Raw genomic sequence first — 18,904 nt, 5'->3', positions numbered from 1 at the left:
GAACCAGCTAGGGTCTACTGTACCCTGTAACTCTGACCCAGCTAGGGTCTACTGTACCCTGTAACTCTGACCCAGCTAGGGTCTACTGTACCCTGTAACCCTGACCCAGCTAGGGTCTACTGTACCCTGTAACCCTGACCCAGCTAGGGTCTACTGTACCCTGTAACCCTGACCCAGCTAGGGTCTACTGTACCCTGTAACTCTGAACCAGCTAGTGTCTACTGTACCCTGTAACTCTGACCCAGCTAGGGTCTACTGTACCCTGTAACCCTGACCCAGCTAGGGTCTACTGTACCCTGTAACCCTGACCCAGCTAGGGTCTACTGTACCCTGTAACCCTGACCCAGCTAGGGTCTACTGTACCCTGTAACCCTGACCCAGCTAGGGTCTACTGTACCCTGTAACCCTGACCCAGCTAGGGTCTACTGTACCCTGTAACCCTGACCCAGCTAGGGTCTACTGTACCCTGTAACTCTGAACCAGCTAGTGTCTACTGTACCCTGTAACTCTGACCCAGCTAGGGTCTACTGTACCCTGTAACCCTGACCCAGCTAGGGTCTACTGTACCCTGTAACCCTGACCCAGCTAGGGTCTACTGTACCCTGTAACCCTGACCCAGCTAGGGTCTACTGTACCCTGTAACGCTAAACCAGCTAGTGTTCAAAGTCTTGCTGACTACAACGTCATCCTCAGGTTTTCTCCAAGATTGATGTCATCAGCAGGCAGGCCACACAGCTCCATGATGTAAACATAGAAAAATATCTCACAAAGACAAATATTATGTCCCAAAAGGCACCCTATACCCTACATAGTCCACTACTTTTGACCAGATCTCTATGGGCCCTAGTCAAAAATAGTACCCTGTATAGGCAGTAGGGTACCACTTAGGACAGTTCCATTTGGGATGTAGCCAAGATCAAGTGAGAGACAAGATAGTGAACACTTATATCAGCTCACCTAACTAATACCAAGGCTTTAGCTCAGCAGGCTCACACAGTAATGTGATGTGTAGAATCCCTGGGTTTGAACCACAGGCCTGGTTGGTCACATCAGAAGCTACAGCAATTTATGCTCCAACTGTTATATTATTTCTCTCATAATTTGCTCTCGGGGTCTATTAGTGCTAAACGGGTATAGTTTGATAGGGAGGACTGTCGAATTCGGGTCTATTAGTGTTAATATGTATAGTTTGACAAGGAGGACTGTGGATCCTGACTCATTGCTCTCAGGATCTTAGTGTTAATATGTGTAGTTTGACAGGGAGGACTGTGGATCCTGACTCATTGCTCTCAGGGTCTATTAGTGTTAATATGTATAGTTTGACAAGGAGGACTGTGGATCCTGACTCATTGCTCTCAGGATCTTAGTGTTAATATGTGTAGTTTGACAGGGAGGACTTTCGATCCTGACTCATTGCTCTCAGGGTCTTAGTGCTAATAGGTATATTTTGACAGGGAGGACAGTCGATCCTGAGACATTGCTCTCAGGGTCTATTAGTGTTAATATCTATAGTTTGATAGGGAGGACTGTCGATCCTGAGACATTGCTCTCGGGGTCTATTAGTGCTAACAGGTATATTTTGACAGGGCGGACAGTCGACCCTGGGTCATTGCTCTCGGGGTCTATTAGTGCTAATAGGTATATTTTGACAGGGCGGACAGTCGACCCTGGGTCATTGGGAAAGCAGTCTATTACAGTATCAATGGCTGAAGTCTTGCCCATTTGCAATGCAATTAAAAACTCAATTTTCGAAGAGCTTTGCTGCGGTTGATAAACGACACAGTAATCCGCTAACTGCTCCTCTGTTTGGCTGGAGCACAGTGATGATAGACGGGTAGTGAGAGAGAGAGAGAGAGAGAGAGAGAGAGAGAGAGAGAGAGAGAGAGAGAGAGAGAGAGAGAGAGAGAGAGAGAGAGAGAGAGAGAGAGAGAGAGAGACGAGAGAGAGAGAGAGAGAGAGAGAGAGAGAGAGAGAGAGAGAGAGAGAGAGAGAGAGAGAGAGAGAGACAGAGAGAGAGAGAGAGAGAGAGAGAGAGAGAGAGAGAGAGAGAGAGAGAGAGAGAGAGAGAGAGAGAGTGGCTGATAGGAGACTAAACTCACTGAGAACTTTCTAGAAAAAGGTAACTAGGCTACACATAGAGAACCAAATAATTGGTGGTAGGCAACAGAGCCATACATATAAATACATATAGCTGTAGTGGTTTCAGAAAATGATGGCAGTCATGCTCATAAGTGAACAAAAGGTACAGTAATTATGGGAATAATAATTATTGTAAAAATTTTAATTGAAAACGACCAGTAACATATCAAAAACGAACAGTAACATACCAAAAACGAACAGTAACATATCAAAAACGAACAGTAACATATCAAAAACGAACAGTAACATATCAAAAACGACCAGTAACATATCAAAAACGACCAGTAACATATCAAAAACGACCAGTAACATATCAAAAACGACCAGTAACATATCAAAAACGAACAGTAACATATCAAAAACGACCAGTAACATATCAAAAACGACCAGTAACATATCAAAAACGACCAGTAACATATCAAAAACGACCAGTAACATATCAAAAACGACCAGTAACATATCAAAAACGACCAGTAACATATCAAAAACGACCAGTAACATATCAAAAACGACCAGTAACATATCAAAAACGAACAGTAACATATCAAAAACGACCAGTAACATATCAAAAACGAACAGTAACATATCAAAAACGAACAGTAACATATCAAAAACGACCAGTAACATATCAAAAACGAACAGTAACATATCAAAAACGACCAGTAACATATAGAGAGATCTAAACATGAATATTTAGACTTTTAAGGCGTAAATGCCAACAGTGTTACTGTTTTAGTGTTTCTCTCGTTCCCGAGTTCCAGTCCTTTCAGAACCATGGACAGCTCTTCATGCTGCGCTCTCTATCCGGGTTCTGAAAGGACAGCGAGGAGACAACAGACATACTTGAATAGTACTTCACGTTAGGATACAGTTTGCCCACGCTTTTAAAAATAATTAGGAAATCAAAGATTGTCCATATGTTTTTAAACAGGTTAGTCTATATAGATGTTTAACAATAAATGTAATTCACTTCTGTTCATAGCGGTATGACAAAACATTCACGAATACCAGAGGTTATGTATAGTTTATTCCGGGAGGTTTTGAATAGCTTCTAATTATGAATCCACTTGCGTTCTTTGGTTTTGCCTTTACCCTATCCGTGCTCACTAACGCCAACTTCCCCTCATCATATCCTTGAGGCGGCAGCTGCACCAGCTGTAAGCGGTTAGCTACTGTAGCCAATTGAAAAGCATTGGCCGCCTGTGATTGCAGTGCTTTCTCCTATTGATTGCGCGCGGAGTAATGTGGACGAGCGTGGCACTTGTGTCTTGCAGTCATTCTTACTATTGGAGCCGAGCTGGGCTAGCGGTACCCGGTAACGTTGTCCGGTACACATAGAAGGAGGGAAGCTTTTTGATTCAACGTCAGATAACATTTGATCCAAATCGCCAAAGGCCCAATCGGAGAAGCTTGTTTTCTTAATCAGATCGGCTTGTTTCTCCACCACCATCTTTGGGACGGATAAGTCTCTCTCTCTCTCTCTTCCTTCGCCTCTCGCAGTTGCAGAAAATTGCTCCGCAGCCCTGTACGCAATTGGTGCACTGTGAGCGACCATCATAAATCTGGAGGATTTTCAGCGTCCACGGGGTTGTTTATGAATTTGCTTAGGCAGGCTCTTTTAAGGAGTTGAGTACCCAGGTTGGAGAAATTGATAAAATGGCACAAAAATTTGTTTTATTTTTATTGTGGCTTTCGGGCAGATCACTCGCGGGATTTCCCAATCAGATTAATATAGGTAAGTGGATCATAAAATAATTATAAATAACCATTTTATCTTTTTCCCCATAATTTTATGGATAATACCGTCTTGTTAATCTTCAGAGTAGGACCTTTATTGTGTGTGTTATTAAGTAGGCTAACTTGCTTTGCTTGCAGTAAGAAATTATGAACTTGCTCTGGCACTTTGATTACAGATGTTAAGAAATTCAATGTTACCAAAATGTTTGAAACAAACTACCATATTGAATAGAAAATGTTGCAACTTTATAAGGGTGAAAATTGGAGGGAGCAATTCTGAAATAAAAGATTTCAGTAGATAGAATGATGAGTAAAGATGGATTATGTGTGATCTCTTTCTCCTAATTCATTTGACACACAGTCCTGTTTACATGATCTGTGGTGTTTGGTTTAACACTTGAGATCCTTGTATAAACAGAAAGATGAGAATCCCTGCAGTTAAAAAAAATGCTTATGTAAGCTACATTCAAGTCTCTTCCTCAAGTATCTTCCTCAAGTTTTGCTTGACAGGCCATAGACTACCCTTTTAGATAAAAAGGTGTTATCTAGAACCTAAAAGGCTTCCTCGGCAGTCCCCATAGGATAACCCTTTGAAGAACCGTTTTGCTTTCAGGTAGAACCCTTTTGGGTTAAATGTAGAACCCCTTCCACAGAGGGTTCTACATGGAACCCAAAACGGTTTTACCAAAAATAGTTATCCTATGGGAACACCCGAAGAACCCTTTTGGAATCCATTTTTCTAAGACTGTCCCTAACATCCGTGGGTTGGTTTTGCGAGGGCCAGGGGTTCCCTGTGGCCTCTATAATACAAAGCTGAGGCAGAGGATGTAAAATGTGTAAATAATGATGACGGGAATGGTAGCCGAAGTTGATGATGTATCTGTATGTCTTCTAGGTGGTCTGTTCATGCGGTCCACTGTGCAGGAGCACAGTGCGTTTAGGTTCGCTGTTCAGCTCTACAACACCAACCAGAACACTACGGAGAAACCCTTCCATCTCAACTACAACGTAGACAACCTCGAGTCGTCCAACAGCTTCTCGGTCACCCATGCATGTAAGTACAGAGCTGTTTTCAATTAAAATCTCCCTCTGCTCTGAATATGTCCAGAATTCACCCTTGAACACACAAGTGCGCAAACACAAAAGTGTGCAAACACACACACACACACACACACACACACACGACATGCATATAAACATAATGAATACATGGTATAAAAATGCTCTTGCTTGGTCTGCTTTAGCTGCAAGGGTGTAGACCAACTGCAGTTAAGACCAAGGTACAGAGGGTGGAGGGACAGAATGCCTGTAGATGTCTCCATGGTTACTGTCGTGGTAGAGAAGACCAGGCTACAGAGGGTGGAGGAACAGAATGCCTGTAGATGTCTCCATGGTTACTGTCGTGGTAGAGAAGACCAGGCTACAGAGGGTGGAGGGACAGAATGCCTGTAGATGTCTCCATGGTTACTGTCGTGGTAGAGAAGACCAGGGTACAGAGGGTGGAGGGACAGAATGCCTTTAGATGTCTCCATGGTTCACTGTCGTGGTAGAGAAGACCAGGGTACAGAGGGTGGAGGGACAGAATGCCTGTAGATGTCTCCATGGTTCACTGTCGTGGTAGAGAAGACCAGGGTACAGAGGGTGGAGGGACAGAAGGCCTTTAGATGTCTCCATGGCTACACCAGTGGTCACCAACCTTTGAGTCAAGATCACTTTCTGAGTCAAAATGCATGACGAGATCTACCGCTCAGATAAAAACAAGTAAACATACATTTAAAAAACGTATTATGCCTATGCAACATGAACCTATTAAAAACAGTTGTGTAGCAATGAGGCTTGTGCACTAGGCTATAGGCCCAGTATATTATCCCTGCATATTGGCTATGCTTGAATTCCCCTGGCAATGTTGTTGTTATCAGGCCATTTTGAAATTATATATTTTTGAAATTGCTATATGATCACACTGGTAATAGATAATTTGTTGAATTACTATGAGGCACAGCTGAGTGAGCATAAATGTCTTCTTTTTTTTACTGGACTGATGGCTTGCATCTGATGGTCAGTCTGAGGGAAGGGAGGGAATATTTAGCATTTTATTAGGATGCCCATTAGCTGTTGCAAAAGCAGCAGGTACTCTTTCTGGGGTTCCACACAAAACATGAACCATAATACAGAACATTAATAGACAACAGCTCAAGGACTACATAAAACATGTTTTTACAAAAGGCACACATAGCCTACATATCAATACATACACACAAACTTTCTAGGTCAAATAGGGGAGAGGCGTTGTGCCGTGAGGTGTTGCTTTATCTGTTTTTGAAACCAGGTTTGCTATTTGTTTGAGCAATATGAGATGGAACACAGTTCCATGCAGTAATAGCTCCTTATAATACTGTACACTGTCTGGAATTTGTTCTGGATTTAGGGACTGTGAAAATGTCTGGTGGGGTAAGTGTGTGTGTCAGAGCTGTGTGTAAATTGACTATGCAAACAATTTGGGATTTTCAACAACTTAATGTTTTTTTATAAAAAGAAGTGAGTCTCTTCAACTCTTAGCTTAGAGAGACTGGCATTCATAGTATTTATATCAGCCCTCTGATTACAATGAAGAGCAAGACGTGCCGCTCTGTTCTGGGCCTGCTGCAGCTTAACTAGGTCTTTCCTTGCAGCACTTGACCACATTACTGGACAATAATCAAGATAAGACAAAACTAGAGCCTGCAGGACTTGCTTTTTGAGTGTGGTGTCAAATCAGAGTATCTCTTTATTACAGACAGACCTCTCCCCATCGTTTTGACCGTGTTTACAATCAAAGGTAACGCCAAGTAATTTAGTCTCCTCAACTTGTTCAAAAGCCACACCGTTCATTACCAGATTCAGCTGAGGTCTAGAACTTAGGGAATGATTTGTACCAAATACAATGCTCTTAGTTTTAGAGATGTTCAGGACCAGTTTATTACTGGCCACCCATTCCAAAACAGACTGCAACTCTTTGTTAAGGGTTTCAGTGACTTTATTAGCTGTGGTTTGTGGTTGCTGATGTGTATATGTTCAATCATCAACATACATGGACACACACTTTGTTTAATGCCAGTGGCAGGTCATTGGTAAAAATGGAAAAGAGCAGAGGGCCTAGAGAGCTGCCCTACGGTACACCACACTTAACATGTTTGACATTAGAAAAGCTTCCATTAAAGAAAACCCTTTGAGTTCTAGTAGACAGATAGCTCTGAATCTATCTTATGTCAGAGGTTGAAAAGCCATAACACAGGTTTTTTTAACAACATTTTATGGTCAATAATATCAAAGGCTCCACTGAAATCTAACAGTACCGCTCCCACAATCTTCTTATTATCAATTTCTTTCAACCAATCATCAGTCATTTGTGTCAGTGCAGTACATGTTGAGCTCCCTTCTCTATAAGCATGATGAAAGTCTGTTGTTCATTTGTTTACAGAGAAAAAGCATTGTATTTGGTCAAACACCATTTTTTTCAAACAGTTTGCTATGAGCTGGCAGCAAGCGCATATGTCTGCTGTTAGAACCAGTAAAGGCCGCTTTACCACTCTTGGGTAGCGGAATAACTTTGGCTTCCCTCCAGCCCTGAGGACAAAGACTTTCCTCTAGGCTCAGATTAAAGATATGACAGATAGGAGTGGCTATAGAGTCACCATCCTCAGTAGCTTTCCATCTATGTTGTCAATGCCAGGAGGCTTGTCATTATTGATCGATAACAATAATGTTTCACCTCTCCCACACAAACTTTACAAAATTCAATCTTGCAATGATTCTCTTTCATTATTAGTTTTTTTATGCATGAATACGATGGCTCACTGTTCGTTGTTGGCATTTCCTGCCTAAGTTTTCCCACTTTGCCAATGAAGTAATCATTAACTTAATTGGCAACATCAAATGGTTTTGTGATGAATAAGCCATCGGATTTGATGAAAGATGGAGTTGAATTTGTCTTTCTGCCCATATTTCATTTAAAGTACTCCCAAGTTTTTTGTTTTTCCATCAATCTTTTTATCATTGATCTTGGCGTCATAATACCGTTTCTTCTTATTTTTTGTTGAGTTTAGTCACATAATTACTCAATTTGTAGTAAATCAGCCAGTCAGATGTGCAGCCAGATTTATTAGCCACTTGTAACAGTAGTCCTCCTCCTCTTCAACCGAAGAGGAGGAGTAGTGATTGAACCAAGGCGCAGCGGGTTGTGATGACATATTTATTTACAGAAAAGACGAAAACACGAACTTGACTATAAACTAACAAAACAACAAAACGGAGTAGACAAACCTGGACATGCGAACTTACATAAAACGCAGAACTCACGAACAGGTACACGACTACAAACAAACGCTACAGTCCCGTGTGGCACGAACATACATACAGACACAGGAGACAACCACCCACAACGAACACTGTGAAACAACCTACCTAAATATGACTCTCAATTAGAGGAACGCCAAACACCTGCCTCTAATTGAGAGCCATACCAGGCAACCCTTAAACCAACATAGACACAGACAACATAGAATGCCCACCCAAACTCACGTCCTGACCAACTAACACATACAACAAACTAACAGAAATAGGTCAGGAACGTGACACCACTCCTTTTGTACCATCTTTCAACCATACAGTTTTTAAATTCCGCCTCAATCAATGGAGCCTTAACAGTTTTAACAGTCAGTTTCGGAATAACAGGTGCATATGCTTATCAATAATTGGAAGAAGCAATTTCATGAATTTATCAAGTGCAGCGTCTGGATGCTCCTCATTAATCACGTCAGACCAATACATATTTTTAACATCATCCACATAAGAGCAAAATCTTTTGTTTGATTTCTTATACACTATTTTAGGAACTTTGGAACTTTGGCTTTCAGGATATTAGCCACTATATTGTGATCACTGCATCCAATGGGTACGGATACAGCTTTAGAACAAAGTTCTACAGTATTAGTAAACATGTGATCAATACATGTGGATGATCTTGTTCCTGTAGTGTTTGTAAACACCCTGGTAGGTTGATTAATAACCTGAACCAGATTACAGGCACTGGTTACAGTGAGAAGCTTCCTCTTGAGCGGACAGCTTGATGAAAACCAGTCAGTATTCAGGTCCCCAAGAAAGTAGACCTCTCGGTTTACATCACATACACTATCAAGCATTTCACACATATTATTTAGATACTGACTGTTAGCACTTGGTGGCCTATGGCAACACCTCAAAAGAAAAGGCTTTAGATGTGCCAAGTGAACCTGCAACCACAACACTTCAATAACACTTGACATAAGATCTTCTCTTAGCATTACAGGGATATGGCTCTGAATATATACACTATACACTATATACATATATACACATTCATTCAGATCTAGGATGTGTTATTTTAGTGTTCCCTTTATTTTTTTGAGCAGTGTATATATATACATATATACAGTATATCACACACAGCAACACCTCCCTTATAAGCATTTCTGTCTTTTCTATAGACAGTATATCCTTGTATTGCTACTGCTGTATCAAATTAGTTATTTCAGTGAGTCTCAGAAATGGCTAATAGATGAATGTTACCTGATGTTAGCAAGATACGGATTTCATTAACCTTATTTCTAAGGCTACATATATTAATATGGGCTATTTTCAGCCCTTTCCTGGGTAGCTGATCAGAGATATAATATGGAAAAGAGCAAACAAAGCAAGAGAAAAAATATATACATTCAGCAGTCCATTAATCAACTGGTGTGTGTGTGTGTGTGTGTGTGTGTGTGTGTGTGTGTGTGTGTGTGTGTGTGTGTGTGTGTGTGTGTGTGTGTGTGTGTGTGTGTGTGTGTGTGTGTGTGTGTGTGTGTGTGTGTGTGTGTGTGTGTGTGTGTGTGTGTGTGTGTGTGTGTGTGTGTGTGCTGTGGGGTTGAAGCTACGAATCCATAGGCTTGGCTCTCTCATCCCTTCCAGACTTCTGGGAAGGAGGGTGGACAATGATCCTGTCATAGAGTCTGTAAGCAATGTCCCCACATGCTCTGACACACGCTCTGACAGCTTTCATGGCTGGGATCAGTTCTTTCCTCTTCTGGTGCACAGCTTCAGGATAGACCTTGTTGAAGAAGGTGTACGTTCCTCTCAAGTTCTTGGCTCTTTCCAGAACAGTTACCTCGTCCTTGAACCTCAGGAACTTGACCACTATCCACCTGGGCCTGTCACCTGGGCCTGTCACCTGGGCCTGTCACCTGGGCCTGTCACCTGGGCCTGTCACCTGGGCCTGTCACCTGGGCCTGTCACCTGGACCTGTCACCTGGGCAGGTGGTGGGGTTTCCAGTCCTGTGGGTGCGCTCCACCTCAAATCTTCCTGTCGTCAATCTTCAGTTTCTCAGAGATAATTTCCCTCACGTTGTTCTCAGACTCCGTCCAGGTCTCATGTGGAGATTCTGCAATTCCACAACCATGTTATTCCACCTTGATTGTCCCTCCCTTGTCCCTGTTATCATGGATTCACACACAGAACTGATGTCCTCTCAATGACTTACTGATTGCTGTCATCTTGCCGTTTTCCTATTTCAACTCATTGAGCTGACCCTGGGAGAACTGTAAACTGTTCTTCAGGTCCTGGACCTCTCTGGTCAGGTCTTCTATTCTTTTATTAGTTGACTCCACCAGTATTTGGACATAACACTTGAAGCGATATTCTTGTTGTTTTAACACCTGCTTGTAGAACTATTTTTGTTTAAAATATCCTTCACCTGTGATAGAGACACCACTGTCCTCAGCGGTACTCTCGTTGAGGACAGTGTGAGGCTGCCTCTCACCCGACTCAAAATCCCTTCGCTCTCCTTCCCTCCGCTGAGAAAAGAGGACACAGTCTTCCAGCTGATGGGGAACTTAAGTCGCACTAGATTATTTCTGCCTCATGCACCAATTCATGCTGTTACTCCTACGGCCAGAGAAAGGGAAATATTCCTCGATATTAAAAAAGACAAAATCTAACAACAAGCTTTTCGGGACACTTTGGTATACTCATTCATTGTAAGTGGAAGTAGGGAGAACTCACATTTTATGGCTCATAAAATGTTGAACAAAGTGTTGACAGTGCTGAATAACAACTTAAACGTGAACTTTCTCATAAAAAGCAGCTCTTTACTGTATTCGTTGTCTCTCTCTAGTCAATGTTTTAAACGTTTAGAAATTTCACAAGATCAACTTTGCATTGCGTTCAAGGTTTATTTTTTACAGTCTATGGCTTGAGGAAACTGTGTAGACACGGTGATCTGAGCTGTCTGATTGGCCAGCCGTAGGCCTATAGGTGCGCTCGATTTGCTCTCTGGGCCTGCCAGGTAGGCGGGGCTCAGATCACAGTAGGGTCACGGTACACTCTCGGTAGACACTCTCGGTAGACACTCTGTAGGGTCACTGTAGGGTCTCGGTAGACACTCTCGGTAGACTCAGTATCTAGATGTGGTCAAAAGGTTTGCCCAGATAGGGAAAAGACAATGTCCTACTCTTAACATCATAATAGTGTTCTGCTGCAGAGCCTTGTAAACAGACGTCTCTGATCCTGTTCACTCCTATAATACTTGATAATGTGTACCAGTCATTCAGCAGACATGTCCAAAGCATCTTACAGTTAACATATGCAGCCTATTCAGTACACGTGGCCCATCCAGGAATTAAACCCACAACCCTTGTCTGTGTAATTGGAACCACATTGGCCCGATGTGTCTGGCCCGATGTGTCTGGCCCGCTGGTCATTGTGGCTCTCCTTTCCTCTCCTTGCCTCCTCTCCACTCTTCTCGTCTCCTCTCATCTTGTCCCCTTTCTTCTGTCTCTCCAGCTCAGCCCCCACTGCAGTGTCAGCTCATTAGCACACAGACCTCATATCGCCTCATTGCGCTGTCATTTGCTGATGGAAAAAAATCCATACCCCCCCCGCCACACCCAAACCGGCAAATTAGTTGGGACTGAGTCCTGCAGTGGAGGGGTGGGTCTGAGAGGTGGGGTGGTGGGGAGGTGGGTCAGTAGAGAGGTGGGTCTGATAGGTGGATCTGAGCTGGGGTGGTGGAGAGGTGGGTCTGAGAGCTGGGGTGGTGGAGAGGTGGATCTGAGAGCTGGGGTGGTGGAGAGGTGGGTCTGAGAGGTGGGGTGGTGGAGAGGTGGATCTGAGAGCTGGGGTGGTGGAGAGGTGGATCTGAGCGGTGGGGTGGTGGGTCGGAGAGGTGAAGAGGTGGGGTGGTGGAGATGAAGCAGAGAAAGCAAAGCTCCCATATCACAGTTAGCCAGCCAGAGAAGCGTGGGCTGTTACCCTGCCACGGTGTCCTAGTTAACGAACACGCCCTGCACCTTCTCCTTCACGCTGTTGATAGGGACACAGAAACAATAAGCAAATAAGTAAATAAATTATAGATAATGGCGTTGGTAATTTCACGCGTGTTGAAGGAGCAGGGGAGCATGGGAGAAAGAGGGCTTGATATCAGAATCTAATTAAAACCATGAAGGCAGGCAGGAGCAGAGACAGTCTTCTCCTTCCTGGCTTAGAGAGAGGGTCGGGCTCCTGAGGGCGCTATTTCTGCTTTCTCATTCACACACAATCATGTCACCATTCACGTCTTATAGCAGCTCCATGAAGAGTGTGTGGGTGCGTTTTGTGTGTGCGGCCATACTCTGTGTGTGAGAAATGTACGAGCCTTTGATGATGTTGAGGAAGGTGTGGAAAAGCAACGTGTGCTCTGTCTGTCTCTGCACTGAAAATAGTGGACTGTTGTCTCACAGACATTCCTGTTTGTTGTGGGAACTGTTTCTTTGATGTGTTTTTGAAGTCATCTGCTGGGGTTTGAATCGGCCTCTTCTACTGTATGAGCAGGACATACTGTCCTACATACAGGCCTAGGCTCAGGGGAAACCCTAAATGACAACATATTTGACCAGAGCCATATGCGTCCTGGTCAAAAGTAGTGCACTACTATGGGTCCTGGTCAGAAGTAGTGCACTACCAAACCCTAACCCGGCCAAACTCTAACCCGGCCAAACCCTAACCACGCTCGGCCAATTGTGCGACACCCTATGGGACTCCCAAATCACGGCCGGTTGTGATACAGCCCGGAATCTAAACAGGGTCTGTAGTGACACCTAGGTAGACTCAGTCTTCGACTCAACATGAAGGCTGTCAACATGAAGGCTGTCAACATGAAGGCTGTCAACATGAAGGCTGTCAACATGAAGGCTGTCAACATGAAGGCTGTCAACATGAAGGCTGTCAACATGAAGGCTGTCAACATGAAGGCTGTCAACATGAAGGCTGTCAACATGAAGGCTGTCAACATGAAGGCTGTCAACATGAAGGCTGTCAAACTGTTGCTGGACCTGACTAGGACTTTGAGCTGGGGCTTTGAGAATATGATGTATTTAACATTGGCATGACATACTCCTTCACACACACACACACACACACACACACACACACACACACACACACACACACACACACACACACACACACACACACACACACACACACACACACACACACACACACACACACACACACACACACACACATGCGCAGACACACATGCAAAAGCATGCATGATTGTATGCACACACAGACACAGACACACACACACACACACACACACACACACACACACACACACACACACACACACACACACACACACACACACACACACACAGACACACACAGACACAGACACACCACTGTGCGCGCAATAGTCCTTAGATGTTCACTCCGGATCAGTGCTGGAAACCTCTCTCTGAATGTGACCAGAGAAGAACATTGTTGGAGAGTCAGTCATTTGTTGAGCCATTCTGCAGAAGCTGTCCGTACCAGAGTTGAATCACTGCTGGGCCTCTCAGAGGCCTTTCTATATTGTTATTAATAAAATGATATGGACCTGATCCTAGATCAGCACTCCTATTCTTTGTGGGTATGGGCCCTGGTCATAGTTTTCAAAGAAAAGCTCTGAGGAAGGCAGAGAAGTCAGTGAGGACGATACGTACGTCGATAAACAACTGGTACTGGTAGAGTAGTGAATTCAATATGTACATGTTACGTTTCCAGTTTCTGTGTTGTTGTTTGTGTGTATGTGTGTGTATATTTCAGGAAATGGCTTCCTGGATTCCCCCAAGCAGCTGATTGGTCGGCTCCAATTGCTAATTGGAGCTGACCCTGTCCTCTCGTCAGGGGATGCAGCTGTCTGCAATTACAGACTCCTTCTCCAGCTGTATATAGGCCAGTGATCCTTTGCTCAGTGAGAGCTGATTGGTATGTCCTGTGTTGGGTGTTGCTCAGAGAGAGCTGATTGGTATGTCCTGTGTTGCTCAGAGAGAGCTGATTGGTATGTCCTGTGTTGGGTGTTGCTCAGAGAGAGCTGATTGGTATGTCCTGTGTTGCTCAGAGAGAGCTGATTGGTATGTCCTGTGTTGCTCAGAGAGAGCTGATTGGTATGTCCTGTGTTGGGTGTTGCTCAGAGAGAGCTGATTGGTACGTCCTGTGTTGCTCAGAGAGAGCTGATTGGTATGTTCTGTGTTGGGTGTTGCTCAGAGAGAGCTGATTGGTATGTCCTGTGTTGGGTGTTGCTCAGAGAGAGCTGATTGGTATGTTGGGTGTTGCTCAGAGAGAGCTGATTGGTATGTCCTGTGTTGGGTGTTGCTCAGAGGGAGCTGATTGGTATGTCCTGTGTTGGGTGTTGCTCAGAGGGAGCTGATTGGTATGTTGGGTGTTGGGTGTTGCTCAGAGAGAGCTGATTGGTATGTCCTGTGTTGGGTGTTGCTCAGAGAGAGCTGATTGGTAGGTCCTGTGTTGGGTGTTGCTCAGAGAGAGCTGATTGGTATGTCCTGTGTTGGGTGTTCCTCAGAGAGAGCTGATTGGTATGTGTCCTGTGTTGCTCAGAGAGAGCTGATTGGTATGTGTCCTGTGTTGCTCAGAGGGATCTGATTGGTATGTCCTGTGTTGGGTGTTGCTCAGAGAGAGCTGATTGGTATGTCCTGTGTTGGGTGTTGCTCAGAGAGAGCTGATTGGTATGTGTCCTGTGTTGCTCAGAGAGAGCTGATTGGTATGTCCTGTGTTGGGTGTTGCTCAGAGAGAGCTGATTGGTATGTCCTGTGTTGGGTGTTGCTCAGAGAGAGCTGATTGGTATGTCCTGTGTTGGGTGTTGCTCAGAGAGAGCTGATTGGTATGTTCTGTGTTGGGTGTTGCTCAGAGAGAGCTGATTGGTATGTTCTGTGTTGGGTGTTGCTCAGAGAGAGCTGATTGGTATGTTCTGTGTTGGGTGTTGCTCAGAGAGAGCTGATTGGTATGTCCTGTGTTGGGTGTTGCTCAGAGGGAGCTGATTGGTATGTTCTGTGTTGGGTGTTGCTCAGAGAGAGCTGATTGGTATGTTCTGTGTTGGGTGTTGCTCAGAGAGAGCTGATTGGTATGTTCTGTGTTGGGTGTTGCTCAGAGAGAGCTGATTGGTATGTTCTGTGTTGGGTGTTGCTCAGAGGGAGCTGATTGGTATGTTCTGTGTTGGGTGTTGCTCAGAGAGAGCTGATTGGTAGGTCCTGTGTTGGGTGTTGCTCAGAGAGAGCTGATTGGTATGTTCTGTGTTGGGTGTTGCTCAGAGAGAGCTGATTGGTATGTCCTGTGTTGGGTGTTGCTCAGAGAGAGCTGATTGGTATGTCCTGTGTTGGGTGTTGCTCAGACAGTTTGTAAAGTATTTTGTAACCGGTCCTGCTGAGGTATGATTTTGTCACAAGAACTGTTTTGATTATTGAAAGTGTTCACATTACATTAGTATTATTCTGTTTTTGTTCCTGGGGGGAAGGGGAAGGCACCTTGGGAGTGCTTAGGCAAGAGACCTGCAGGCATACATATACCTGTAGTATGTACTCTGTCTATGCACACTAGGTAAGACCTGGGCGGACCATCCCCTGTATGTTGTTTTAGTGCACCAGGTGGTGCTAGTTAGGTGAGTTGTGGGTAGGCAGGTAAGACCTGGGCGGACCATCCCCTGTATGTTGTTTAGTGCGCCAGGTGGTGCTAGTTAGGTAAGTTGTTGGTAGGCAGGTAAGGTAGGAGAGGGGGCTCTTTAACTTTAACTTTCTCTGCTTTGGTTCTGTCCAGCCCCTTTTTCCCATATTTACCGTGTGAAGGAATACATTCCCTGTTAACGGTAAACTTCTCTGTTTCTGTCATCCTTACCCACACCTACAATCCCATACCTCTTTCACTCCACGGGGAGTTGAGTGGAGCAGGGTTTTGCGTTCCCCCCTCCTAGAGGCGTACGCAACAGTACGTCAGCTTAAACAACTGGTACTGGTAGAGTTTACCTTCTGTAGTCATGCTGTTATCAAATGTTAAGGTAGTGCACTATATACACATGTAGCATCTTAATCTGATCACAGGGAATTGGGTGCCATTTATGACGCAGAGGAAACAACAAACATCCTTCCTCACAACACAATGTGTGGTTAATAGTAGACACTCATTACATCTTGCAGAGCAAACAAACAGCTTTTGTTGCTGAGAGTGAAGAGGAGCTTCGTGATTTCCATAAATTCACTGAAAACCCGCACTAACAAACGGTTTTATTTACAGGATACCACTTTTCATGTAGCTTCATTATGACCAGCTAATAGTTTAACCACCGATCAAGAAACATTATGGAATAAAGGTTCAAATCCTGTTGCAGCAGAATTATTTTGCTGTGACATTACAGGTCAAGTTACAAGTTAAGAGCCTACATCTGTAAGGAATGTTTACCATCCTGTCCTTATTTCATCCTTCCGTCCCCCCCCGTCCCCCACACACCCAATGCCATTCACTACAGTCATCTCTACAGTATGTTTAATAAAGATATATTAGTTCAAACTTCCACTATTAGTCCCCCCCCCTCCCCCCCACAGACACATTTTGCTACATCTGCAATAACATCTGCTAGAATTTGAATTGATTTAGCGTGAAGTTGCAGTTTTGCTCAGTATTAGTCAGAGGTGTCGGGCTCGAGTCACAAATATGATGACTTGCAACGTGATTTTGACTTTAACACCAGTGACTTGACTTGTACTTGAGCCTTCTGACTCGACCTGACTTGATACCCTCCCCAAGCCCAGATATAAAAAATTATGCTATTAAAAAAAAGTGTGCAGCGCATCAACTCTTCGTTTAACGGATTACAGTTTGAATCAGACAGCAGCCAATCAAATTGTGCCAGCTGAGAAAAAGTTGCGCTTGGCAGTGCAGAGGAACTTCGGCGGGTGAATTCAGGTGGAACCCTTGGAAAGATAATACGCAAAATCTTATTTTCGGATATAAAGACGACGCTGTATCAACAAAAAACGGATTGCAACTTGCAAAACATGTGGAAGAAAATGACAGACGGAGGCGCAACAATTTCCAACTTTGTTCGACATTTGATGCTGCACAAAGAACGGTAAGTCGTGGTCGGCTATATATTTTATTACTTTACTGGTGTATCATGTAGGCTAACGTAATGTTAAAACAATGAACATCCACACAGTCAGTCAGTGTGGGAACGTGATCATTGCGCCCAAGATTGATGTAGTGCCTGACCGGCAGCAACTGGCTAGGCAGTTGGTAGCCTAAATCTTGCCTGCCTGACATACGTTAGCCTACTGTAACCACACAGAGAGAGTGTGGTTATGCTGGGCAATTGCGTACAAGCCTACATCGCCCGATTGCGCCCCATAGCGATCCTCGATAGTCGATCACTATTGGGGGGGACTTTCTCATGGCTTCCCATGTATTTCCATGGAAATATAACGTTTATTTGGAAAGTAATAAATGTATAGATATTTTTAAAAGCATTCATGATTTGCGTAAATGTAATATACTAACTATTACTCTTGTTAAAAATATGAAATGGTATTACATTTGGTGAAGAGCACATTATGACTTGCTTAGGACTCGAAACTTAAAAGTTTAGGACTTGAGACTTGACTTGAGACTTGACGGTCTTGACTTGGGACTTGACTTGAGTGCTAAGACTTGAGACTTCCTTGTGACTTGTAAAACAATGACTTGGTCCCACCTCTGGTATTAGTGTTGCTGCTACAGTTTTAGTTGAATACCCCATGCATTACTACACCACCGTAGCCCAGTAACTACTTAACTCAGACACTGAAATGACCTTACGCTTTATCTCTGTTCCATTCCAACTATCAACCCAGCATAACCAATTACCAGTCACTACATCAGGAACTATCAACCCAGCATAACCAATTACCAGGCACTACATCCAGGAACTATCAACCCAGCATAACCAATTACCAGGTACTACATCCAGGAACTACCAACCCAGCATAACCAATTACCAGGTACTACATCCAGGAACTACCAACCCAGCATAACCAATTACCAGGTACTACATCCAGGAACTACCAACCCAGCATAACCAATTACCAGGTACTACATCCAGGAACTACCAACCCAGCATAACCAATTACCAGGCACGACATCCAGGAACTACCAACCCAGCATAACCAATTACCAGGTACTACATCCAGGAACTACAACCCAGCATAACCAATTACTAGGTACTACATCCAGGAACTATCAACCCAGCATAACCAATTACCAGGCACGACATCCAGGAACTACCAACCCAGCATAACCAATTACCAGGCACGACATCCAGGAACTACCAACCCAGCATAACCAATTACCAGGCACTACATCCAGGAACTATCAACCCAGCATAACCAATTACCAGGTACTACATCCAGGAACTACCAACCCAGCATAACCAAATACCAGGCACTACATCCAGGAACTACCAACCCAGCATAACCAATTACCAGGCACTACATCCAGGAACTATCAACCCAGCATAACCAATTACCAGTCACTACATCCAGGAACTATCAACCCAGCATAACCAATTACCAGTCACTACATCCAGGAACTAGAGACCCAGCATAACCAATTACCAGGCACTACATCCAGGAACTACCAACCCAGTGTAACAGTATAACTTTAGACCTTCCCCTCGCCCCGACACGGGCGCGA

At 44.0% G+C, this 18,904-nt stretch overlaps 1 protein-coding gene across 1 annotated transcript in view; it reads left to right on the top strand.

The window, feature by feature from the left end:
• Nucleotides 1-3,298: 3,298 nt before the first annotated feature.
• LOC139581940 (glutamate receptor 3-like) overlaps nt 3,299-18,904 on the top strand; it is a 178,474-nt gene continuing 162,868 nt past the window's right edge. Inside the window, exons 1-2 of the mRNA XM_071412131.1 lie at nt 3,299-3,874; nt 4,772-4,930. Coding sequence (XP_071268232.1) covers nt 3,796-3,874; nt 4,772-4,930 — 238 coding nt within the window. The 5' untranslated portion in view covers nt 3,299-3,795. The remainder of the gene's footprint in view (nt 3,875-4,771; nt 4,931-18,904) is intronic.

The sequence above is a fragment of the Salvelinus alpinus genome, chromosome 7 (assembly GCF_045679555.1).
Source record: "Salvelinus alpinus chromosome 7, SLU_Salpinus.1, whole genome shotgun sequence".
In the NCBI taxonomy this organism is placed as follows: Eukaryota; Metazoa; Chordata; class Actinopteri; order Salmoniformes; family Salmonidae; genus Salvelinus; species Salvelinus alpinus.
Note: the sequence above shows the minus strand (reverse complement) of the source record. Positions and strands in the feature narration are given on the sequence as shown.